This window comes from Suricata suricatta, chromosome 8 (genome assembly GCF_006229205.1).
Source record: "Suricata suricatta isolate VVHF042 chromosome 8, meerkat_22Aug2017_6uvM2_HiC, whole genome shotgun sequence".
Classification (NCBI taxonomy): domain Eukaryota; kingdom Metazoa; phylum Chordata; class Mammalia; order Carnivora; family Herpestidae; genus Suricata; species Suricata suricatta.
The window spans coordinates 35598846-35626497 of NC_043707.1; the positions used below are offsets into that span (position 1 = coordinate 35598846).

The following is a 27652-nucleotide window of genomic DNA, read 5'->3' on the forward strand; positions in this document are numbered from 1 at the left end:
AAGACCTGTATGCTGAAAACTATAGAAGACTTATGAAGGAAATTGAAGAAGACACAAAGAAATGGAAAAACATTCCATGCTCATGGATTGGAAGAATAAACATTGTGAAAATGTCATTATTACCCAAAGCAATTTACACATCCAATGCAATCCCCATCAAAGTTGCACCAGCATGCTTCTCAAAGCTAGAACAAACTATCTTAAAATTCATATGGAACCACAAAAAACCCCAAATAACCAAAGTAATATTGAAGAAGAAAACCAAAACGGGAGGCATCACAATCCCAGACTTTAGCCTCTACTACAAAGCTGTCATCACCAAGACAGTATGGTATTGGCACAAAACAGACAAATGGACCAATGGAATAGATAGAGAACCCAGAACTGGACCCACAAGTATATGGCCAATTAATCTTTGACAAAGCAGGAAAGAGTATCCAATGGAAAAATGACAGCCTCTACAACAGGTGGTATTGGGAGAGCTGGACAGCAACATGTAGAAAAATGAAATTAGACCACTTTCTTACACAATTCACAAAAATAAATTCAAAATGGATAAAGAATCTGAATGTGAGACAGGAAACCATCACAACCCTAGAGGAGAAAGCAGGAAAAAGCCTCCTTGGCAGCAATTTCTTCCTCAACACATCCCCAGAGGCAAGGGAATCAAGAGCAAAAATGAACTACTGGGACCTCATCAAGATAAAAAGCTTCTGCACTGCAAAGGAAACAATCAAAAAAACTAACAGGCAACCGACAGAATGGGAAAAGACAGTGACAAATGGCATATCAGATAAAGGGCTAGTATCCAAAATATACAAGGAGCTCATTGAACTCCATATACGAAAAATGAATAATCCAGTGAAGAAATGGGCAGAAGACCTGAATAGACACTTCTCCAAAGAGAACATCCAGATGGCCTACAGGCACATAAAACGGTGCTCAGCAACACTCATCATAAGCACACTGAGATACCACCTCACACTGGTCAGAGTCGCTAAAATGAATAAATCAAGAGAATGTAGATGCTGGCGAGGGTGTGGAGAGACGGGCACCCTCCTGTACTGTTGGTGGGAACGTAAACTGGTGCAGCCGCTCTGGACAACAGTGTGGAGGCTCTTCAGGTTTCCTTTAAACTACATCAACCAAGGCACTCACTGCCTGCCTTGCTGGAGTATCGCTTGAAAACCCAGAAAGTGAGAAATTCCATCTCTGCCCTCAAGAAGCTTATAACACAGTCGGGGGACAATATATCCAAACAAAAGCTTAGTGCAAGCCCATTCCCTCACTAGTGAACGAGAGTGCTGTTCTCACAGGAGTGCTGAAGAATCAAAGTTCTCCATTTATTTCACTTTAATTTGACTTAATAGAGAGAATGTTTAGCACAGTGTCTGACACAGACAGGGCTGATAAACAGCAGAAACATGAAAAGTTCCATGGTGTTCCCCAGAAGGAGAGAAAGTCCTACTACAGACCTATCTATAGGAGGGTGCCCCAGAGCCAGGGAGGGGGTCTCAAAGAGCCCATCCTGGGGCACAGGGACCCCCAGCAACATGCCCAGTCACAGGTGGCTGAGAGGTTGCGCTACCTGATGGTCAGCATCCGTCTGCTGCCGTGACCCACCTGCTGGCCCTGGTATGTGGGGCTGGGCGCCTCACTCCCCTGGTCTCCTTTTCCTCGGCTGTAAATCAGTGTCAGCAACAGGACCCACCCCGGAGCACTGTTCAGCAGCTACTCGTACAGTCACTGGCACCAGACGATTGTAGTGAGGTGTAAGGAAGGGTAAAGCGGGGAGGTGGTGGCACCGCAGTGCGCCTGCGAGTCAGCTCCGAGAGAACAGGCGCAGAGGCTGGGGGACTCTCCAGCGTGGATGGCCTCCAGGGGGACTCGTGTGCGGCCCTGTCTCCACGAGGTGGTCCGACCGGATAAGGGGTCATGCAGAAGGCTGCCACAAAGGCACTGGGGAAAGGTGAGGAAAGCCGGCCTGCAGTGGCCAAAGGGCAACAAGATGCCCACCAGCCCGCAGGGAACTCCAACCACGGCTTGCCAGAGGCAGCTAGGCCGTCCCAGCAAAGGGCAGCTGCCTTCTATACAACCCACCCGAATCAAGGACGCATCAGGAACAAAATGTAGAAACTCCAGTTTCCAGGACAATAAATACGTTCTAGTTCATGCACGTGGGCTTAAGAGGCAACACAGCCCCATAGACCCTGTGTAAACGCCATGGATGTAGTAACATCTCCTTCACTGGGGAAACCAGAAGACTTAACTACCACTTGCTTTTGGTTTTGTTTTCTTCCCAAGTTCGATACCAGCAGCTTTAGCATAGCACGACGGAACTCTTCAAGCCAAGAACTCATTGGCTGGATGGTGGACAGCATGGCGTCCGTGAACTGGAGCAGCGCCTCACTGACCACAGAGGAAGGCAGCAGGGCCTCCAGCCATCACCACTGCCACCTGGCTGCACATAGGAACTGCTTTCCGGCTCGCTCCCCCGCCAGAGGAAGGCCCAGGCTTTCTCTGAGGGGGGCTATGCTGCCTGCCTGCCTCCTTGCCCCCACATGCCCCCCGCTGGTTCACAGTCAGACTGTGGTCTGGTGTGTGGTTTCCGAAGAAGCCCTAACCTGCGGCAGGCCACTATCAACCCTGTAAACAATGGTGACCCCAGGGGACCTACTTGGGGGGTGGGGGGGTGGCCATAAAAGAGACATCTGAATAGCACAGCATTATCATTCTACACTGAGTGTAATGATCCAGAAGTGGTCCGAGGAACAACTGGTTTGATGGAAAATTCTGTTGAGAGCTAAAAATGATAATGTAACTTTCCTAATTACAATTTTAACTCTGTTCTAAAACATGAAGTCAGATTCATCATTCTCCTCATTTTTCCCCCTTCTTTCCTCTTTACCTTGGAACATAATCCAGGTAAACAAACACATTCCTAAGGGTAGCAGGGACACTGAATCACTGCTGACCTGGGCCACATGGGGAAGAACCGGGCAGAGATGAAAGGCTTCATCTCCTATTTCTCTTGGCTGTTCACAGGCCTCGCTCGGGAGCTTACACCTTTAATAAAAAACAAATAATAGACTTACAGCCTCCTGGTTTGTAACAAGACAAACGCTATTGTGTTTTGGGTTTCAATGATACACGATAGACTGGGAAGCTCGTTTTCAGTTCATTCCCATAACTTTAAAAGAACAAAGAAAACTTGATGGGCTTGAATGCTATTAATAAGTTGATCACCAAAACTTTCTCCAAACAGATTTACTGCCTTTACCAAGATGGTCCCTTTGAAGCTCCTTCTTAATGGAATTTTATTGCTTATCTCTAGATTTATTTTACTTGATGCTGAAAAATCAAAAGCCAGTTGAAACCACTATTTATAGCCAATGTGTTTTCTTCTTCCTCCAGAAAATGTATAAATGTTTCTTTTAGCTTAAATATCAAATGAGATGTTGGCCTGGACTGAATGCTTCTATCCTCCCAAAATCACATGCTTTAGGGGGTAACTGGGATTAGACTGAGCCATGAGACTGGGATCCTCCTGAGGGGACTAATGCCCTTAGAGGAAGAGACCCCTGAGCGTTTTCTCTCCTCTCTTTGCCGTCACGTACAACAGAGCGAGGAGGTGCCGTCGGCAAGCCCGGAAGAGAACTCTCCCCAGAAACGAAAGTGGCCAGCACACTCATCTTGGACTTCCAGTCTCCAAAACCGTGAGAAGGACCTTTCTGTTGCTTAAGCGGCCCCCCACCCTGGTCCCCGGTGTTTCATTGCTGGTGGCCCAGGTGGAGAAACACAGAGGTCAGTTCAAAGCCTAGTAGGACCAGTCTTCTGAGATGCAAAGGAGGTTTCTCCAGCTCCTCGTGAGAGTAACGGGGTAATAACTTGACAACATGATGGGGCCGGAAGGAGAAACTGGGAGAGTTACTCTCCTGCACTTGGAGACGCCAAGTGGCTCCAAGACGACAAGCTCCTCGTGAGAGTAACGGGGTAATAACTTGACAACATGATGGGGCCGGAAGGAGAAACTGGGAGAGTTACTCTCCTGCACTTGGAGACACCAAGTGGCTCCAAGACGACAGCTCCCACTCAGACATCTGTATTTCAGAGGAGGGTCTTTCATGTGGGTAATCTGTGAGCCTGTCGGTTACTTCTGTGGAGCTCCAGCGTCCTGTCCCACTAGATTCTCATTCAAACTTTCCGCTGTCATCACTTGCTCCCGTATTCCTTTATTTGGCTTTACACTTGGTATGCATCGTACCTTTAACTGCCACGTTCTCCTTCTGAGCTTCAGGAAGCTGGGCAGAGCAGTGTTGCACCCATTACTTTATACCTTACTTTATTGGCAAGGAATGCTTGTGGGGGGCGAGGGAGTGTGTGGAGTGAGAAGAGAGGTCTTTTGGGGCAAACGGCAGGCACCCCTCATGCAGCACTCCCCAAGCAGGGGCGTGGAAGGAGGCCGGGGTACCACCCAAGTTTACACGCTCCAGCAGCAAGAACATGGGCCGCACCAGCTACCCGAAGCCCAGGTCTGGTATCAGTTAACAGCAGCAGAAACGTCAGTCCACGTACCGAGTCAAATCAAATCGGGGACCACCTAGTCTGCTTTGGGCCTCGAGCGCTGGGCCTCAGCTGGGAGGCCAGTCTATCCATGTCATCAAAGTCAACTATTAGGACGCCTGCCTTCTCTTCAGAACCACTGAAAACACCAACTCTGCCAAAATGACATCTCTAATGCAGCCCCACCTTTAATAGTAATCAGTGAGGCAGGTAGACTTGAAGAACCTGTCAGAAAACAAAACAAAACATAGTGATTGAGTTTGGCCTAATCACACTTTCAGGTTTCCTTCCTTCCTTCCCCCCTTGTCTCCTCCCTTCCTCTTCACCTCCTCCTCTGTCTATCTTTCTGAGCACTGGAATGAGAGAGTGGAAAATGGAGAGAACAGAGGCTTCAAGGACCCTGGCTGAGCCACAGAACAGAAGTCACAGCAGGCACCTGGCCACAGCAGAGAAACACAGCCCAGTTCCCAGAAAGCCTTCTGTTGTTTAGTTAGCTTTGGCCCTGAGCTAACCTTGATAATGCACCCAACCCCTGGGGAGGATCACTTGATTATTGTTCTTTCTCTTCAAAGTTTGGCTCTGGAGGAAGTGCTCCCTCACCAGGGTCTGGGTGTGACTGAAGAAACTGCCACTGGGTCCTCTAGTGAGCACTGATGAGGGGCCTTAAGGCAAGCTGAGGGCAAAGCACAAGCTGGCACCCCCTCCCCCACCCCCCAGGTAGGACTTGTGTGACATTCCTTCCTCAGACACTTCGCTTGCCCAAGAACAAAGGAAAGGACAGAAAACAAATGGTTCGATTGATAAGAGTCTCCATCATTTTACAAATGTCTTAGTACTATTACAAAAAAGGGCAATCTTATCAGAAGCCTAAAGTTCCAGAACTCCCTGCTGTCTTAATGTTAATGGTTTGATAGAGGGAAAACCAACCTTAGCTGGACAACAGCTAGGCCTCCAGGAATCCTTGAGTCTTCCTTAGCACCTGGAAATTCCTTTAAGAAACTTCCTCTTGACTTTCCCTCCTCCAGGCCCTGCACAGGCCCAGTGCAGCTCCTTCTGTCCACCAGTCCTGTCCCTGTGCTTTGATAAAATAACCTATTTGCACCAAAGACGTCTTCAAGATTTCTTTCTTGGCCGCCAGCTCCGAACCCCACCATCACCCCAAAACCTCATCGAGTACTGTTGTTCCTCTGTGGGCAGCTGCATCTATTGTCGTGGGTCACAGCTTCCTGATGCCTGCTCTGCCCTGGGCCCAGGAGCAAATAGATCCACCCCACTTCCTGTCACCAAGGATATGGAACCCCAGGGCTGACCCAGCAGAAAAGGGCCCCCTGTTCCGCCCTCCAGCTAGCCATTGGGCCCATGTCCATGCCTCTGGGGGCATCTGCACTCCTCTGGCCCTCCCAGCCACAGTGGCTTGGCACCAGCCCCTTCCAGAATTCGGCCTGTCGGCCCCTGCTTCTCCTTGCACAGCGGCCTCTCCACCAACCCTGCCCACCCTCCACTCTAAGACCTCAGAAAAGATCCTACATTAAGGATTTTGTCAGAGCTTGGCACTATTTAATCTAAGCTCCCCCACTGCTCTGGGATAGAGCCCAGACTCCTTCAGAGCAAGTTCAAGGCACAGCTGGAGCACACCCAGCCTGGGCTACACATAGAAGGTACTGGTGCTTTGTTCTTTCCCTCACTTCCTGGGACTCACGCAGGATGCTGCTTCTTTGGGAACACTGCTGGCCTCCCCTGCTGTCAGGCTCCACCTTCCCACCGGGGCACCCTCCTGTCATCCTGGGGGGGGGGGGGCGCAGGACCCGTGGGCAGGACAAGCTGCACTGGGCCTGTGTGCAGAGCAGGTTCTTATATATTATGCAGTTAGGGGACATAAAGTCAAATGGGAGGCCTCCAGAAAGGCTCTGATGTGCTCAAGAGGACTCCTACGATGCCTGAGGTCTCATGCCAGGCTAAGGTGTTTTCCCTCCGGTAAGACAGTAGGGGTTCCTGGAGAAATGTTCTACTCTTTATTTGCTGCGAGTATTGGTCAATGGACTGCAGGTAATAAGGAAATTTAATTTTATGTGTCATTTCCTTCTTGCCTTTGTCCCCCATATCACTCTGGACGAGTGATGTCGAGGCTCCAGGAAACTGAGTCCACAGGTTTCTGGAGATTAGGCCACTGACAAGATTGCCTTCTCCTTGTAATTTACTAAGACATGTGTAAACTGATAGAGACTCATGTCCTGCATGCCGGTCATCTCTTATCAGTTAACCATTGGTTTTTCCTCTTTCCTTTGTCCTTGGACAGCCTGGAGTACGGAGTGCCTGAAGAATGTCACACACATCCCACCCTGGCAGGAGGGGGTATGTGCCAGCTTGTGCTTTGCCCTCAGTTTGCCTTATGGCCCCTCATCACTCCTGTAGCCCTAGTTAAGGAGAACACATGCCCACTGCACCCTGTGCTTCACCACGGTCACACTTACATGTGGCTCACTTAGCCTGTGCACCTGCCTGAATGCTCTGTGTAACTAAGATTTCTATGGGGGCACTGAGGACATCTGTATAGCTTACAGTTAAATCCTCTATACCCACTACCATGCCCAACACAAAACAGGCACTGGATGAACAGCCATGGATGAATGGCTATCCATCTTCTTTAAAAACAAGTTTGTCAGGATAAAAAATAGTAAGAGAAAAATAGACGCCACCATTTATAGAACTTTTATACTGTAAGGCATTTGCTAGGCCCTTTTATAAGTTTGGCTTATTCAATCCACGCTCTTTCTGGCACATTCCAGCTGTCTCCCCTATGGTCAGTCAGTGGTCTGTGTCTTTCTAGAACTCACAGAGGGAGATCAGTCCAGTCAGACATGGTGTCGGCAAAATGCTGCTGCCATCTAGCACAAGGGTAGGCGTTCTTTAGCCCTTTCTGTCAATTCCCTTAAAATACAGTGACTGAGGTGACTGAAAGAGGCTGGAGGCTTTGATTAAACAGACTAGAGAGGAAGCCAGAAACCAGCTGTGTGGACTGGCAGGAGACCGATAAGATAGCCAAGGTTGAACATGATTAAAATGGTGGAAAAATCAAGCATTCCGCATGTCCTTGTCTGGCCAGCTGAAGGCGGTGGTATCTGACTTCCTTCCTGGGAACTCAGCTCAAGGTAGAGCTGTTTTAGGCCAGCATTTCAGGAAGAATCTCTTCCTCTTGGAGCCCAAATCACCAATGCCTATGCCAAGCCCAAGTTTTGATACCCATTATGAATACGATCTCTATACTCTTATCCTGAGGAGCTAGAAGATACTAATCCCAAATAGGCTCCACATGCCTCTCCAATGAGGCATTCTTGCTTAGGACTGTAATAAATTAAAAATACTTTACTTTACAAAAGTTCATGAGATACCATTAAGCAAATTAAATTTTTTTTTTTTTTTAGTGTTTCATTTATTTTTGAGACAGAGAGGGGCAGAGCATGAGCTGGGAGGGGCAGAGAGAGAGGGAGACACAAAATCCAAAGCAGGCTCCAGGCTCCGAGCCATCAGCACAGAGCCTGACGTGGGGCTCGAACACAGGAACGTGCGATCATGACCTGAGCTGAAGCCGGACGCCTATCCGACTGAGCCTCCCAGGCACCCCTAAGCAAATTAAAGGTCTATCAAAGGAATGAAGAAAGCAAGAATGTTAAGTTACTTGAAATTAGGAACTATTGATTTATTAGCCTTCCTATCATCCATAGTATTCCAAAAGTAAACATCCAGTTGATGTGTGTTGACTTGAATTAAAAAAAAAATAGTAGTCACTTCTCGCTGATCTGAAAGTTTAATTTAACAGGTCAGTGTCCTTTCTTTGATGGCTAGGCACTGGTAGTTAGCCAATTAATCCTGTGTACTTAGATATTCAATAAGGAGATTTTGAGGATTTTCCTAATAGGATTGCAGGTGAGTAAGTTAGGTAAGAAAAAGCAATAGGAGAATAAGAAGAGAATAACTGAGGGCTTTTTAAAGGAAAGGCAGAGGCTTATCAATTACCTTAAAAAATCCAGACAGCAGACTTAACTCAACATTAAGAAAACAGGTCACTTTACACTGCCTCATAACTCTTACTATAACTGTCCAAGTTAAAATTCTGATCACCAAGAATGCTGCATTCCATGAGCTCCTCACACTTCTCAGAGTTGATAAATTTACAAAGGGTTTTGGATGAGCTAATAATTTTTGAAAGATATGTACTTAGGAATTCTCTTATAACAAACTCTAAAAGAAAAAGCTATTTCATTAATAACAAGACAGCCTAGAATAACACCAATAACATTACAAATAAGATTTTGCAGGTTGAGAATATAAAATGTACATATATAAAGATAACATAAAATATAAAATATATTGGTATATACAGAAGGAGACAGGTACTTACCTGTCACTTTTAAGTAAACTTCAATGACCCAGCTCTAAATCAAATAGCATAGGACACATAACTGGAATATCGAAAATACACATTCCAACAGGAAGATCCTAATTTCCTTAAATAAACTGAGAAAAATACAAAATAGTAGCTACCTGGGAAAACATAAAATAAATCTATGCACAGCACACACTCTGACAGGGAAATCCTTACTATAAATGGTAAACACATAAATCACCACAGATTAAAGAAGCATGCATGAAAAGCAAGCAAGCAAAAAGAATTCTAGGCATTTCTGTATTGACGAAAATCACTGAACAAAATAAAGAACATTAATTTGTGTTCAAATAAAGCACTTTGTGGCACAAAGCTTGAAATGCCTTTGGGGATGCAGCCGTGCAGGAAGTCACACCTGCTCACGCCGCCTCAGCACGCCAGGCTGGAGGACAAGACCGGGCCATTGCCATCTGCTGACTATGACATATGTTAATGATCATGTTGTTATAAACAAAACTATCATTAGAAACCAAGAAGTGTCTCCAGATAAGGCAGAATTTGAGAGACTCTCACAAAAGCAATGGATGAAAAGGGCATCCTCATCACCCAGTGAGAGCAAGGCAGTGGTTTGGTGAAAGGGACCCATTAGCTTGGTGATGCTGAACAAGGCCGGGAAGACGCAGCCTGAGGCTTGTTCCAAGCCACCTGGGCGCAGGTACTACACCGAGAACAGGTAGGGCACCCCTGGCTTCTGGGCCCACGTCTCTGAAAGCATGGAGTCGTAGTACAGAGTTTAGGATTGTGAGGAAGAGAGAGTGATAAGCAGGAAAGCATGGTCAATGATGGTCCTGAGGCCAAAGCTAAAGACCTTTTGAGCCTCAGCAAAGTGGCAGCAAAGGAAGATGGTTTATCACACATAAGACACACAAAGGGACGCAGTTCCCAGTAAAATAGTAAACCAAGTACTAACTGCATGTCACAAAGAACAGGCGTCAACAAGCTTAAGGCCAAATTCTTCCTCCAAAAGAAACACATTCACAATGCAGATTGACAAGTTCAAAAATGAAAATGTCCTTCAGTAAGTGCAAAGCAGAAGCCAATGATCCCAGGTGCAGAGACACCAGGCCTGCCCAGCACGGGATCGCTGAGCTGTCATCAAGAGAAGAGTCTACAATTCTGGTCCTGGCTCCCAGGTCCGGGCCACCTCATCACCCACGTGGACAGGTAGCCCTTTGGAACTCCTCATAAGGCTTTATAACTGGGACACTGCTCATTAAACCGCATCAAACTTTCCAAGAAAAACACCCTCTTGTCCCAGCATCATGAATGATTGTGCTTCTCTGAAACAAAGAATTTGCTTTACTGCAACAGCCCTGGGAACCAGAGCACTGGCTGAGTCCCTCTGCCTTGGCTGCTGTGTAGCGTTATCGCTACCAGCAGGCACATTCATGGCAGAGGACCTAGACTCTCTGCAGCGTTCTATCGGACTCACACCTGATTCCAGTTTGTGGGCCTACTTTTGTTTTTTCTTGTTTTTCTCACTTCTAACTGATGTGGGTTTTTTGTACTCTTCGTATCATTTTCACCAGCTTTAAACGCATTTTTAAACTAAGCAAGAGTGGCTTAGTCAATTATCCATCTGACTTCAGCTCAGCTCATGATCACATGGTTCATGGGTTTGAGCCCCCTATCCGACTCTGCTGTCAGCACAGAGCCCACTTCAGATCCTGTCCTCCCCACCCTTTCTCTCTCTGAGCCTCCCCTGTTCACGCTCGCTTGCTCTCTCTAAAATAAACATTAAGAAAAAAACTAAGCATGATATAAATTTTAAATAAGTAAACAAATATAAAAAATACAAACTCATTAATTTTTCAAATGAGAAAATTAAGGTCCAAAGAACCACTGTTAGTGATGGGTAGAAAAAACATGTCACACTAAATATTCAGTAATAAATTAGAGCAGTTAAGCTCAAAATAAATGTTTATTTGTATAATGAAAAAGGATGCTAAATGAATTTGTAATTCCTTTGGGAAAATATTTTGTTTACTAACAACATAAAATGGATACATGCTCCTAACACAGAGCAAACCTCACTGACAGGTGAATAGTATCTGAAGGGATCTGGCAGTCAGTAATACCAACACAGAAGATCCAAGATGAAGTCAATACAGGAAAAAAACATTTCATATCACAGAGTCTGCTAAAGGTAGAGTCACCAAAGGTAGCGTCATTAATTACAACGGCTCTGTCTGCCAACAGTCTGCTCTTTACCACAGACCGCTGGTACAAATCATTTCTGAGGTCCTTTGGCTATGGGAATGAACAAACTTGAGGGTCACTGAATATTTACAAGAAGCCCAAGGATACCAGAGGAGGAAGTCAAAATTCACCTAGACAAAAATTCCTTGATTATTAACCATTTTAGGGATTCACAGTGAACTACCCACAGTCCCTCACCAAAGAATATGAAATATAGCAAGGAAAAAAGCATGTATACACTCTATACAAAACACAGTGGTGACTGTTGCCCTAACAGAGAGGTATGCAGTCTGGGAGCTAGGAAAGGGAACACATCTTCATCTGGAGGGAAGGGAGGGAGGGCATGTCAGAGTCGCCTACGGAACAGAGTTGACCTAACAAAGATCAACACAGTAAATGACGAGGTCGTACATTATCTTTAGTGACATTGATTTAAACAACAAAGCTCTTAACGGCTACTCTCGAGAACCCCTACAATGAAAAGGTGAGTAAATGAGCCAGACGCTGACCACATTTGAACCAGAGCACCAAGAAAACGAAGCACCGCCTTGTATTATGATCTGTAACACATTCTACGGTAGAACATATTTCATTTACTTTTTTGTTTGTATGTTTACTATGGCAGTTTAGTTCCACCATGGCAAGGATTGCTGTCTACATTTTTTTTTTGTTTAAGTTTATTTATTTTGAGAGAAAGAGTGAACACGATGGGGATGGAGGGAAGGGTGTGCGGAGACAGAGGGAGAGAGAACCCCAAGCAGGCTTCAGCACTATCAGCGCAGAGCCTGGCCTGGGGCTTGAACTCACAAAACACAAGATTATGTGTGAGCCAAAGTCAGATGCTTAACTGACTGAGCTACCCAGGCGCCCCTTGCTTACTTCTTCTAAAAGCCAAACATCCACTGGGCATTCAATAAGTATTTACTGCATGAACAAATGAATGATACACCTTTAATAAAGGTTTGTGCCAGTTAACCCATGCTCTATTTCCAGGAACAACGCTACGGTGACAGCTACCATTTACTGAGCATTCATCATGTGCCACACACTCTTAAGATCCTGGCACAGGTTCAAGTCACCTGACTGACAGAGCCCATGTAAAAGTCAGGCACAATGGGAAAGACATCCTGCCTGAGGTCACACAGTCAGCAAACTGCAGAGCACTGCTCTCCCTCTCTAAGCAGATAACCCAGAATGAGACCAGATAAATACATGCAAAGATGCTCATCACACCACCTTCTTAAAGCCCTAAAGCAATCTAATGTGCTTTGTGGGTCTCTTTTTATTTGAATATACTCTTAAAAATGAGTACTGCTTGTGGCACCTGGGTGGTTCAGTTGGTTAAGTGTCAGACTTTGGCTCAAGTCATGATCTCACGGTCTGTGAGTTCGACCCCACAGAAGGTTCTGTGCTGACAGCTTGGAGCCTAGAGCCTGCTTTAGATTGTATCTCTCACTCTCTGCCTCATCCCCCGCCTTGTACTCTGTCTCTGCCTCTCTTTCTCTCCCAAAAGTAAAATATTAAAAACAATTTTTTAAAAATGTGTATTGTTTTGTGTGCACATACTTGTAATCCAAAGGATCACGGTGTTAGGTGACACATCTCCCTCAGCCACTTCCTTTGCCCACACTGTGGTTCTGTGATGTGTAACCTGGCTCTCTGTGGTCAATACCTAGAGTCATTTCCAATCACACCTGGTGTGCAGCCACCACATCCTACCTGGCTGCTCTGCCAGAACGGCACCCAAGCTCCCTGCCTCTGGAAATCAACATTGCCACAAACACCTCCTCCACATCCATTCATCAGTTACTGACAATGTCCTTGGGACACATACCCAGAAGAATAAATGCTGAACCAGAGTCTGTTCCTAGTCTGATTAAGAACTTCCAGACTATTCTCCACTATAGCTGAAGAAGTCTGCATTCCCACTATTACTGCATGAGGATTCCTATACTCATTTTTCAGCTTTCTAATTGTTACTCGTTTAATAATGATTACCACATTGTTGCTTCAATTCTCATTACCCTGATTACCAATGAATTTGCTGATTTCCTCATATGCTGGCCAGCCTTCTGAGTTTACTCTTTTGTGAAACAGAAGCTCCTACGTCTTTCCCATTTTCCCTTTAGGATTGCTAGCCACTGTTTTGGGTAAGTTTCTTGCAGTTCTAGGCACTGACTCGCTATTAATCTCTTACACGTTGTGGACATGGCATCCATCATCCCCTGTCTGTCACTGCCCATCTGTCTACGGATGACTTCAGGGCACAGATATTCAGAACTTAATCAAATTTGTCAATTTTTCCCTATTGCTTTATGCTTTTGTTGAAGTTTATCAAATTCTTCAAGAACACACAACTAAAACTTTGGAAGAATTTAATTGAATTGAAAGGTTAATTTAGGAAGAACTGATGCCCTCTTACGACTACATCCAAAAGAATAAAAAATCTGCTGCTCACATAACCTTGTATTCGAGTTAAGTGATCTTATCTGAAGAGAGATTGTGCATTCTTGATTAAATCACACTATATAGTTTCTGTTGTTCTTATGAGTGGTATGTTGTATTACATTTTTTATTGGATATTAGTCATAGCAAAATCCCATTGATTCTTACAGACTGATCATACATATCCCAATGTCACCATACTTATTAGCTCTAACCATCAGTTTATTACATTCTGTTAATTAAGATGACCTTATTGTCCATAAGTAATGGTAATTTTATCTATTCCTTCCAATAGTAAGCTTTTACTTCTTTCTCCTCCTGGATAGCATTTCTCAGGACACCAGTGCTTGGTCAAGCAGCAGCAAAGACAATGAGAGATTAGAGAGAGATTGAGAGAGAAATAGAGGATGCTTTTGACTGAAGCTCTCAAACCTCATTCCACTCTACCTCTATCTAAATAGGTCTGAAATACAGAAGCCACGTTTCTCAGGCCCCTCTGTAGCTAACTTGTGAATGCAACTTGGTATCCGCCACCAGAGGGGCGCTCTCAAAGGATGTGGCAGAGGGAGGGACGCAGAGGAGGGCCCTGCTGCGGCGGCTGCCTGAAGGCCAGCGCGGGAGAAGTATTTCTTGGGCCAGAGTCTGTACCTGGGCGTCTAGTTACCTGCTTGCAGGGGTCAAAAGCAAATGGTCACCAAGTGGTGGCAGCAGCCTCTTGTCCTCTGGACCATAACTACTGTGGGGTGACCTTGAATTCTGCCCCAAACCTGCTCCTCCAAGCCCTTCCCACAACTTAAGTACCTAATCCACTACATGTGTTTCCACCTGAAAACCTGGAAGGATTTGCTGCTTCCTGCACTAAACCATGAATGACAGCACATCTACTTGTTTTGTTCCTGCTAATAGAGGGAATTCTCCAAAACTTCCCCATTTAAGGATGATCTTTGATACAGTATTTGGTTGGTAGCCTGAAAGAAGTTCCCTTGCATTCCTGAGATGTCACCGGGTGTGTCTCTAAAATCACAAACAGGTTTGAACTTCATCAAATGCTTCTGCTGCACCCTTTGAGATCATCAGACTTTTTCATTCATTCTTTTAATGTTACACTCATCTATTTCCCGACACTGGCTTCAGCAGCTGTAGGAGCTGGGAATCACGACCTACTTTCTATTTCATGGAAAGACCTATAAAAGAGAATAAGTGGTTTTTCTTAAAAATATGCCAAAAATCATCTATAAAGTTCCCTCTGGAGATTTGGGGGAGAAAAGGTCTCTGATTACATGTCCCACGTACTGATCTGATCACACATTGGTCTAATCGTGTTATCTATTTCTTCCTATGGCAGTTTTGACATTTTACAATTTTTCTGAAAACATTCATTTTAGTGGTTTCCCAACATTTACTAATATATAATATTTGTCCCAATATTCTTTTGTCATTTGCAAATGACTTTGATCTATAGCTATTTCCTAATTTTTTGTTCATTTCTTTGTCTTATTATTCAGTCTGTCAGAGGTCTTCCATATCTTTCAAAGACTCGGGTCTTGATTTTCTTACACTTCTGTATCATTTAGTGTTATTATTCTGTATTTTGTTGTTTTTAGTACTTACCTTAATTTCCTTCCTTCTTGTTTCCTTGTTTTGTTGTTTTCACCAACTTTTGAGCTGACTGCTCAGCTCACTTATATTTTAAACTCCTGTTATGAACAAACCTAAGACTATAAAACCACTTTAGCCATCACTTGAACTGTATCCCACAGTTGTGACATTTAGTGCCTTCATTATCTTTCACGTCTAAATAGATTATAATTTCCTTTTCAACCCACGGGTTACTGAGAAATAGTTTATTTAGTTTATAACCACAGGGATTTTACTGGGAAGGAGGCTGTCATGTGCGGTGATTTCCTGTCATGTGGCACTATCCTGCAGGACCCTAAAGGGCGTCACTCCCATTCCTGGAAACCTTCGCGCCTTCCTGGTGGCCCCATATATGGTCTGCCCTCTAGAACCAATCCAGAGAAGCCTCCAAGACCCCATTCTATTTAGAACTACTGCTGTTCCCTTACTGGCTCGGCTGTCCAGCTCTCCTCCACGTCCGCTGAGTTTTCCACGGCAGGGCTTCCGGTTCTGAGAGCAGTGTCAAAAATCTCCCAGCCCTAACTGTTGATTTCCTCTCTCCCTCTCCGCAGTTCTAATGTTGCTTGGTATATTTTCAAGTTGATTGTTAGGGGCCCATGTCTTCGAGGACTACACCTTGTTCTAATAATGCTCCTTTTATCAGTACCTAACATCCCTCATCAAGTTACACTACTTTCTCTCGGTTCCTATTTGTGTACGAGATCCCTTTTCTATCCTTTTATTTTCAACCTTTCACTGCCTTTCTTTTGAAGTGTGTTTCTTATACATAACTCATCTCTGTGACTTGTCCATCCAGTTTTAGAATTTCTCTGTATAATGGATAACCCAGGAACATACATTGTGATTACTATCACATTAGACGCTGGCCACTCTCATATTTTCCATTTACTGCAGTCCTTTCTTTTTGTACTCTTCCCCCATCCCACTCCCTTTCCTATTTCTGATTAGACAGATTTCCCTGTGGGTTTCAAAACAGTACCTCTGTGTTTTGTATGCATAGTGGCTGTCTTTCAGATCCTTTCTTATGCTTTCTTGCCCCTGCAGTCAGGTGCCTCTGGTTCCCCTCCACACCCAACAATGCAGATACTGTCTGGGGTGTTAGTCCCAGATTACTTGGGCTGTGGTTTCTCTTTTCTTTGGATCTTGACTTTTTTTCTTTTAAGACAATAAAGCTAATTCCCACGTCAAGACCCACAAAATGGAGGCAGCCCCTGTGGCCCTGTGGACAGCACAAATCAAACCCCAGGCCAGCCTGCACTAAGGGAAACACCTGCCACGGAAATCTAGCACATACCCATCACAGCCCTTCAACTCTGCCTCAGCTAGCTCCCCCGTTCCAGGAAGCCGGAGCTGCTGGCCCCCTGCAGCCCCCGACCTCCCAGCACACGAGGCCCTGTTTCAGCCTCACTGCTGCCCCAAACCCCTCAGGAACAGCGTTCTGCTGCTTGTGAAGATCTTTGTCAACAATCCATGGATTGTTTTCCCTTTAATAAAGGACATCAAACTTGTTACGAACCTGGATCATTTTTTTGGTCATTTGACACCACCAGTTAACTTTCCTGGGGACCTGATCCTCCTCACTTCCCAGCCATGGGTTTAGTACCCTGCATACTTCTTCCAAACATACTTCGGTGTGGGTGTTCATACAGAAAGCTGTTGAGGGCTTATACAACTGAACATACTTATTATGCCCTCGTGTGTGTGTGTGAAAATCCAAAGTCGCGGGGAGAGCGGAAGCAGAAGTCAGTGTCACGTGCTTGGTGCCGCTGAACAGTGCTTAGGATGTGTCTGCTTTAGCACAGTGCTTCTTCCGGGTTCTCATGCCACACCAGAGGGGGTGCCCCCACAGGCTGCTCACTCCCCACAGCTCCCCAAATCCAAGCAGGCTCCTGTCTCCACAAGGGGTCCTCCTGCTTGTGTTATTACTTCTTAGCACTCGGGCTTTTCCACTTTCTCCACTTTAGGAAGTCAGTGTCTCTACTGCCTTATGATCTCGGCTGAAACTAAAAGCCTACATATCGTTCTTTGCCTTTAAAACCTACACAGAGGGGCGCCTGGGTGGTTCAGACGGTTAGCACCAGACTTCGGCTCAGGTCATGATATCACGGTTCGTAGGTTCGAGCCCCAAGTCAGGCTCTGTGCCTGCAGCCGGGAGCCTGGAGCCTGTGAATTCTGTCTCTCCCTCCCTTCCTGCCCCTCCCCAGCTCGTGCTCTGTCTCTCCCTCAAAAATAAACATTTAAAAAATTTTTTTTAAACCTACACAGGAATATACCGAAGTATTTTCCACAATGAACAGGACTTACTTAAATAAACAGAAAATGTTGTTCTAAAGGGTCAAAGCTGATAATGGCAAGTTATTTTTGGAAGCTGTACAAGATGGTCTGAATTCCTTGGAGACAGGATCTGCCTCACACTCGGAATCATTTCTCACTAGGACACCATGCAAGTTTCCCAAACATTCAAATTCTATTCCCCAGGTGAACGCGGGCTCTGAGGCGGCACACCGCCAGCATCATGTCCTGTCCTAGATCAACTATGTAAACACAGCCATGGGAGGCTGAAAAACAGAGGCCTGAAATATTTATTACGAATGCATATTTTCTATTTTTCCCCACTGGCATTTTTGTTAAATTAATCTTCCTCAATCCATTTTAATAAGAAAATGAAAGCAAATGTGAATTTAAAAAGAAAACTATGAAAAGGAAGTGAAATATTCATAACTTACAGGTTCCCTACAAAAACATGCTCCAAATGCAAGGCCAGCCCTAGAGTGAATCCTGTTTAAATACAGATTCAGAAAAGCTTATGTAGCTTGCTTGTTAGAGACGGAAATATATGGTCTTCAAGTCTGGCCTCTGATAAGGTCTCCTGCAGCTTCAGCATGTAAAAATGTTAAGGGCACATGGAGGGAAAAGCTAAGTAATCAGATTCAAATTTAGCAGAGCAGCCTTGATTCAAAAACGGTTTACGGAACACTTACTACGTACCAGGCCTTATGCCTGGCCAGCATCGGCCACTTAAGGAAAACAAACCCTGATTAGCAAGTCTCTTCAGCAGTGATCTGCCCAGACTCCACAACACCTTACAGTTTCTAATAAAGAGAAATGCACTGGGCTAAATGGGAATAGACAGGGGACCAGAAAGGACCATCTCCCTTTGCCTGGAGAAAGCAGCCACAGTCAGGAGGGTGAGTCAGACAGTCGGCACAAAGTTGGCCTAACAACCTAAAGAAGTAGGCCTTAGACTTTGGGGGTAAGCAGTAGGGCCCTGAACCCAAGGAAAGAACGAGGGACAGTTAAAGGACCGCATCCTAATAAAACTCTGGTCACAGCTCAGGAATAAACTAAGATTTCCTGGCATGCCCAGGATGTGCCCGGTGCCATCCTATGCCACTCTCGTCAATCTTAATGTCTAGAGATACAATTTTTGAGACAAAGGGGGTTGGGGGAGGAGATAATGAATGCCGTCAACACATAAAGCAGATAGTATGTTAGATACAGTGAATGCCAAGAAAATAATAGTAAAGAAGGAATGGGGAAGGGGTTTGGTAGCAGGTGTGAAATTTTATATGGTAAGAGTGGGGAAGGCCTCACTGCCAGTGTGACTTTTAAGGAAAGACCCCAACAAGGTACAGGAGCAAGCTATCCGGGGCGTCAGTCTGCTCACAGGACCCCGCACAGTGAGCCGGGCAGGGCCCCACCAGGGCCAGAAGTTCGTGGGGGGCCCGGGCAGAGCACAGAGACCAGTCACGAGGCTACTGCGCAAACCTGGTGAAAGGTGTTAAAAGGTATACTGAGGTCTATTAAACATTTTAAGAGTTCATTTGAGCAAAAATGCATTGGAGAGAGGCAGCACCAAATGGCGAGCGTTCAGAGCCCTCTGCCATAGGAGCCAGGGGAAAGGCAGAGAAAAAGGTACAGAAGCAAAGAAGGGAATTGGCTGTAGCTTTAAGACTAGTTGGCAGTTTGTGATTGTGCAGCATTTTGACTTTGTAACCTTAAGGCATTTACAGGCTGAGGTTTCAATTTGCTTACATAGGCTGCTATGGCATTAAAGCCTCTTCAGGCGAATGGCCTCCTTGTTTAATTAAATTAACAGAGATGAGGCTGCTAGACTGGTAGCAGTAGAAGTGGTGATTACAAGTGATCAAATTCAGGATATATTCCTCAAGTAGAAACAACAGTATTTCCTAATAAGTTGGATGTAAACTGGGAGAAAGAAACGAGTCAAGGTCGATGCAACAGGGTTTTTGCCCAATCACCTGGAAAGGTAGTGTCGCTATTGACGAAGATGAAGAACTCAGGGGTAAGGAAAGGGTGGAAGGCACGAATGTGGCTGTCATCAGCATGTCCCTAGTCCTCAGACAGGATGTAATTAATTGGACATTCATATTTCTCAAAAGCAAAACAAGTACCCTAGAGATAGGCTAGGGGTATTCAGGATATATATATAGCACATTTTCTAGAAGCATATTATTTCAGGATAAATAATGTTTACCATAAGTTTGTGATAAAATAAACAATCGGTAATAAAAAGTAGAATTCAAAGTTTGTATGAGTTTTTATGATAAAACACCAGACTTCAAAGGAATGTGCTTGGGACAGGTGGCTTTGAGCTACGTCATGGTCTCCTGGGGCTGTGTACTTCTGTCGTCGGCCAACTCGAGTTTTTCTGTGTTCTTCCAAGTTCTGAGGAGTTCTGAGGTTGATTCGACATCAATCATCTAGAAACATTTGTCAAGTGTCAAGCACCACACTGGGCGGTAGGACCAGCATGGTGAGCCAAACAGAGTCCCTGCCCTGATGAAGTCTATAGTCTGTGCTGGTGAAACTAGCTCCCCGGCGCGTTCCTGCTTAGGCAGGTTTTTATAGGAAAAAGCATCATCTTTGTCTGTACTTTGCAGGATTACCTTGAAGTTCAAATATTTACTATTGCGAAAACAGTTGAGAAACTGGAAACAGATAAGCAAGTGACTTGAATGGACATTGCTTTTACAACAGGGCTTCAGAAAGATCATGTAAAAGTTACTGCAAGACACCGAGGGATGGATCAGCGAAGAATACAAGTGATTTGCTCCATGTGAGGAAGCTGATTACTCCCTCTGGTCACTGAATGGAGCTCCTAAGTGTCCTGGCAGTAAAGAAAACTTTAGAGAATGCATTTTTTTGTTGTTGTTATCTAGCAAGACTAACACAATAACTTACTGGTAGCGAAAATATTATTTTCCAGAAATGGACCCCAGCAAGGTTCACATGATCTTTGGGTAAGCCACGCTGGATAATATCATGGACAAAAATGTTCACAACCATTTCACAAAGGACACAACTGCACCCTTCAAACAGATGCTTCCTATACTGATGAGCTACTAAGTCAGACTACACTGCAGAAAATCACTAAATTGTAAAATCCTTGCAAGAGTCATCATTCTGTACTGTTTGGGACTTTATTTCCAAGTGCCAATCTGACTTCTGCAATAATAATAAAGACAATTACTTATATGTCATAGTTAGGTTCAGCATCTGAGTTACAAACTAAAAGGTTCCTTTCCTCTGCTGAGACACGCTAGGTGGCCGGGAACCACAGATAAACGGGATCCTGTCACAGTCAGCACTCAGCCAGGGAAGCCTCTTCCAGTATTGGCCTGATCAGCCCATGGAGAGCCCTGGGGCAGCGGGCCTGGAGAAAGCCCTTCACGCATCTCAGGCAGCACCAGTGGGACGAGTGGGCATCCCACTGGCAATAGATAAATAAAGCAGACCAAAAGAACACCATAAAGGCTGTGAAAATCAGGCTGGCTTTGGAATCACAGCCCACAAAAGTAGGCCAGGAACTTCGTGCTGAACCTAGGCAGGGTAATGGCCTAGACAGAAAATCAGGAGGAGAGAGAACTGAATAATACTGTCGCCAACAGGACTTGATGGCATTTCTAGAACACACTGCGCAACAGTGAAAGGACACAGTGTTCTCAAGAGTTCATAGGATGCTTGAGAAGGTGGAGCTTTGCCTGGTTGTAGAGCAGACTTGACCATGTTTGAAACAGTTGAACTCATGTGGAGTGTGTTGTCGATCACACAGCAGTCAAACTAGGAGTCAGTAACAGAAAGACAAAAGGAAAGCCCCCAGACAGGTAAAAATTAGGTCATACCCTTGTAAATAATACGTGGGTCAAAGAGATCTTAAAACCAATAAAAATACGTAGAACCAGATGGAAATGAAAATACAATGTATCAAAGTATGTGGGATACAGCTAACATGGTTTAGAGATGGAAATTGATCCTTTTAAGTCTCATATAAAATTGATGAAATGTCCCCAAATCACTGATCTAAATTCCTACTAAGAAATTTGGAAAAGAAACCCAAACAAACGCCCCAAAGCAAGCAGAAGGAAGGAAATAATAAAAAGCAGAATTCGGTGAAATTATAAATAGGAAAAGAATACAGACAGTCAAGGGGGCAAAAAGCTGCTACTTTGCAAAAAAAAAAAAATCATTAAAGTTGATAAACCTCTTGCAAGACTAAGACAACACACAAATCACTTACTACAGGAAGGAGATGGGGTAACACTATAGATCCTGAAGCCAGTGAAAGAAAAATAAGGGACATTATTCTCATGTGTTTGCCAACTAAGAAGAGAGGGGCAGTTTGTCTGCAACTACAAACCAGCAAAGCTCAGACAGGATCAAGACCATCGGGGAGATTGAGAGGGGGCCGTGGCTGTGGGTACAGAAGTGCAGTGCCAAGATCCTTGTGGTGACGGACATGTGAACCTGCACGTGTGCAGGAATGGTACAGAGCCGCGCACACTTTCCCACAACCATAAGTCAGACTGGGAAATCTCAGGAAGAGCAGTGGGTTATCTCCTCATCGGTTCCTGTCCTGTATCCTACTGTAGTTTTGCAAAATGTTACTGCTGGGGGCAAGTGAGTAAGGGTCTCCAGAATCTCTCTGCTATTTCTTACAACTGCCGTTTATCTGTGGTTCCCGGCCACCTAGCGTGTCTCAGCATAGGAAAGGAATCTTGGGTCCAGGAGGGACAAAGCAGCTACTTGGTTGGGCCATTTGCTGTGACATTCTCCTGCAACAGAACTGCCAGGTGCCCAGGTGTCTGTGCATAAGAAGAATGACCTTCAGCCCAGCAGGGGCGGCACACAGGGCCCTGGCTGGTGACCGCTGGAGGGGCCCCCACCCATCTCTTGCAGCTGGTGCCAGGCTTGCTCGTGTATGATCCAAGGCAGGAAGGTGCCCAGCTGAGCTGCCTTCTATTGCTAGTTCAGGGGTCAAGACATGCCAGGTCTGGCTAGTTCCTCCCAGAGCGGGGACCGCGAGAGGCCCGGCCGCTGCGCACTCCCCCAGCACGAAGGTCCCAAACACGTCATCTGCTTCTTCCCACCTCTCAGAGTTCCTTCTCGGCTTGGCTTTATTTCTAGGGACTAGAGTCGTATTTAGTAGGGGGGAGGAGGGACAAAGAGATCTGTACCCTCTTGTGCAGATGAGAAGTCTCAAGCTTCTAATTTTTTGACGTGGAGCAAAGTCTTAAGATTCATCGCTGGAAAATTACTGTCTCAAAGATTGCAGGACATTAAATAGACACCACATGTAAAGCTCTTAGCTCACTGCCTTCTATCAAATAAGCACTCAGAAAATACCAGCTACTGTTATACAATATAAAGCAATAATTAAACTAAATTAAGCATATGAATAGAAAAGGCCAGAAGGAAATCCATTAAATAATTATACTTCTAAATGGTAAAATCGTGGGTACTTTTAAATGTCCTTCTTTCATATTTCTCTGTATTTTCCAAATGTTCTACAATTAACAGGTTTTACTTTGAGGACAAAAAACATTATGAAAATAAGTATAACTGAAATATGTACCTTATCACTCTTAAGGTACTTATCTAAATATGTTCCTCACGATCTTCAGATACACAAGGAATGATGGAAGTGACAGTAAGTTCCAAACTTACCTTCCTTTTCCAGGTTTATGAGACAGAACAAAGTGATTGGGCTTTGTTCCGAGAACGCAATGATTACTTCAGTCCTTCATTTCCCCTAACCCCTGGGCTATCCTAATGAGCAAACTGCGTGACAGCTAAGATAAATAACTTCACAGGATTCATGGCCATGAGTAAGACTAAGATCCTACTCTGTGGTCTGTCTGGCTCACAAACATTGACCAGAATCAACTCAAGAGAAAGGAGCTCTCTGAAATATGATCCACCAAAATGAATATAATTACTTCCAAACAGAAAAATACTATCACGAACTGACATTTCAGCAAATCTCACCTTCCTTTCACACTCTGTCAGCCTAGATGTGTGGGGAGAGGAGGCAGGTAAAATTCCAGCAGCCTCTGGAAGGTGGAATGGCTCCATGAGTGTAAACTCAACAGAGGGGTCCTGAGGCCCTGGGCCTTGGTTACAGCCAACCAGAATATCAGATCTGACCCTTAGGAAGTGTTTCAAACTGAGACCTGAATGAAACCAGCACTAAACTTTCTCAGTAAGATTAAGGTTTGTTTGTTTGTTCATGTTTTATTATTTTTCAGAGAGAGAGAGAGAGAGAAAGAGAGTGAGAGACAGAGTACAAACAGGGTAGGAGCAGAGAGAAAGGGAGACATAGAATCTAAAGCAGGCCCCATGCTCCCAGCTCTCAGCACAGAACCCGACGTGGGGCTTGAACTCACAAGTTGTGAGGTCATGACCTGAGCCCAAGTCCACCACTTAACCAACTGAGCCACCCAGGCACCCAAAGATTAAGGGTTTTTGAAAGACTGATAAGATTCACAATTTCTAGGTCTACATAATTCCATTGAGAAAATTTTCCTTTAAGAAAACTTTTAAAGTTGTCCGTTATATAAAATTTCTAAATTTAGGGGGAAAGTGAGGTCGGCTAAATTGATGTTTCTGGCTTTATTTTTGGATAGCATTAATTCCAGAAAAAAGTACAGAAGAGGCAGGCAAGCAAGCTGGAAGTTTAACTGACTCAAAAATTATTAGCATAATGATGTATAAATATATACATAATTATCCCATTTTGAAGCAAAAAAAACTTCACTGAAGGCTGGGTCCAACTTTAGGCTTGCTTGACCTATAAAGTAAGGTAGAAACACTGCAGCTGACTTGCCCTCAGGATTTGAAAACTTTTACCAGGATACTCTTGGAAGGTTGTATTATGTAGGAATATTAAAAATTCATTTTATTTCAAATATCATAAAATAGTGCACAGATGCTCATTTTAAATAATTCATTCACGTACCCATCAGGTACTGATATAATAAACTAATATGACCTATATTAATAAATATTGCATCATGAACACAGATGTGCCTTTTTTTTGGCCGGGTTGTAACTCTTTAATTTTTTTTAATGTTTTATTTATTTTTGAGACAGAGAGAGACAGAGCGTGAGGGGGGAGGGGCAGAGAGACAGGGAGGTATAGAATCTGAGGCAGGTGACAGTCTCTGAGCTGTCAGCACAGAGCCCAACACGGTGCTCAAACCCACAAACTTGAGATCAAGGTCTGCGCTGAAGTTGGAGGCTTCACTGACTGAGCCATCCAGGTGTCCCTCAAAAACCTCTATTCCTGGCAAACAATTGCTACAATAAATAAGATACAAAAGATCAAAAAGGAAAGAGATATTAAAACAAAAAAAGGAAATTTAGTTTGCGTGATTTAAAAGTCGATGGGGCCATTAAGTTGGTGGCTCCTTCTCCCACTTGCTAAAATAAACTTACTAAAGGCTTGTTGCGTTTATCTAACACCTGTACACTTTTTTTTTAACCTTTACCTCTTTTAACAATCATGAATGATGCATCAAGGTGTAAAATAAGCCAATATGTTCATTTCAACTAGGCTCCTGACCAGTACTGAAAAAATAAAATTATAAAAAGCTTATCTTTTAAAAAGTAAAACATTTCCTAGAAATATCAAAACATGAAAACAGAAGGAAATATGACAAGAGTTTTTACAAGAAACATGTTCTTTCCTAAACCATCACTTGTCATAGTAATAAGATCACACAAAGCATTTCAAATTTTACTTTACATTTTGATAACTACAGAAAGTTCCTGAACACATCTGCCAAATGGATATAATCAGTACAAGAGAATCCTGACTTGTTCTACACATTCTCAGGGCTCACCTTCAATAGCCATCTGTCAAGTGTAAGGACAGAGGAAAACCAAACTATTACATCTTAGATGGGCAAAGATATTCTAATTAACACTATTCCAATAACATCAAACAAGGGGTAATAGTAAGTGTTCAGCAATAACTAAGGACAGGTTGTGAGGGTGAAGGGGATCTGAGAGCCGTGCTCAAACCAACTGGCCTGAAGGGACAACTCTAAGCCATCCCTGGTAACGTGTGCAATACCCATCATTTTTACATTGCTATAATATGTTGATTTTGAGTATACAAATTCATCTGAAGGAAAGAAAGGCCAAGAAATAAAATATAAAATTTAAAAAGTTCCATGGAAAGAGCCTAAATGTCCATCACCTGATGAGTGGATCAAGAAGATGTGGTATATATATATATATGTATATATATACACACACAATGGAGTACTACATGGCAATGAGAAAGAATGAAATCTGGCCATTTGTAGGAAAGTGGATGGACCTCGAGGGTGTCATGCTAAGCAAAATAAGTCAGGCAGAAAAGGACAGATACCATATATTTGCACTTATAGGTCTAACAGGAGAAACCTAACAGAGGACTATAGGGAGGGGAAGGGGGAAAGAGAGTTGGGGAGAGAGAGGGACACAAATCATGAGAGACTACTGAATACTGAAAACGAACTGAGGACTGAAGGGGGAGGAGGAGGGGGAAAAGGGGTGATGATCATGGAAGGGGGGGCACTTGTGGGGAGAAGCACTGGGTGTTATATGGAAACCAATTTGACAATAAACTATTATAAATTTTAAAAAATTAAAAGAAAAAAAAACAAAGTTCCATGGGGCCCCTGGGTGGCTCAGTCGGTTAAGCATCTGGCTTCGGCTCAGGTCATGAGCTCAAGGTTCGTGGATTCAAGCCCCGCGTCAGGCTCTGTGCTGACAGCTAGCTCAGAGCCTGGAGCCTGCTTCAGATTCTGTACCTCCCTTTCTCTCTGACCCTCCCCTGCTCACACTGTCTCTCTGTCTCTCAAAAAAAAAAAAAATATTTTTTTAAAAATGTTCCAGGCACTGAAATATAGTGGGTTCATTTAAACATCATCATAAGATGCCTAAAATTTGCAGATTTTGTAATAAATCATTTGTTATCTGTGTTATCTGAATATATACATACACATATACTGATATACATATATCCATAAATATATTGAGAAATATATGCATCTATGTATTTTTTATATGTAAAACCAAAAATTCATATTGACATCACAAATATCATTATAACTGCAAATAACTGCGCTGACATTTAACAAATATTGTAGTTTTTATGTAACATATCTAAATTAATATTTTTAGATGCACATTTCGTGAGACTGCGATTGGAGCTGCATTGTTGTATTTTAGTGTTACATGCACCAAAATAGGATTTTTTCCATTATGGCTGAATTTAGACTAGGCTATGCAAAGAAAATTAAGTCATGCTTTGTTTGCATGTTAATTGGTTTACAGTAAATAGGACAATAGTAAAAAAAAATGGTGCCTTTATATGCATTAATAAAACCATCTACACAAAGATGAACAATGTTATTGTTCATGGCCAACTTAAACAATGCCTGTGCTTTTCACCTTAAGGCATAGTAGTCTAAATTTGTGCTAAAAAGTAAAAAAACAAAACCAAAACCCCCACTGCACAAAGACCAGGTAACTCCAATCACAAGATGCAGAAGCTCTAAATTCAGCCTGGAGTGCACTGTGATTGACCTGCACCTCCACCCTATTTCCCACAGAATCCTGTAGGACATAAAACTCCCTGCTCCGAAAAGAACCTTCTCTCATTTTCCATAGGCACAAGGGATAATATTTAGTACTCTGTATTACTTAACATTTTTAAGTAAAACGGCAACTCACAAGGAATTCTATGTACATCAAACAACTCATGAGATGTCATTATTTCAACTCTGCTTCTTGCTGGTTGCCAGTGAAGGTACAAAAGGAATGTGGAAGGAAAACAAAGAATACTGTATCAACCCTGTGGCAGCCTCCACAAAGAGAATGCATCCTCACAGGAAGACTGGAATCCATAGAAATCACATTTCCTGGCCTTTGGAATTAACCCAGTAAATTCTAGATTCTATCAAAAAGACCTGAAAGGTAACAAAACACAGGAGTAAGTCTTAAGACAGTACACGTTTTTTATACTGTAAGGACGGACGCAAGTCTGAACCAAACTGACTCTATGGTAAA

General features: G+C 43.8%; 1 protein-coding gene across 1 annotated transcript in view; it reads right to left on the minus strand.

Moving 5' to 3' along the window:
- SDK1 (sidekick cell adhesion molecule 1) overlaps window positions 1–27418 on the minus strand; it is a 561603-nt gene extending 534185 nt beyond the window's left edge. The window contains exon 1 of the mRNA XM_029945757.1: window positions 27317–27418. Coding sequence (XP_029801617.1) covers window positions 27317–27356 — 40 coding nt within the window. The 5' untranslated portion in view covers window positions 27357–27418. The remainder of the gene's footprint in view (window positions 1–27316) is intronic.
- Between the last annotated feature and the right edge of the window lie 234 nt (window positions 27419–27652).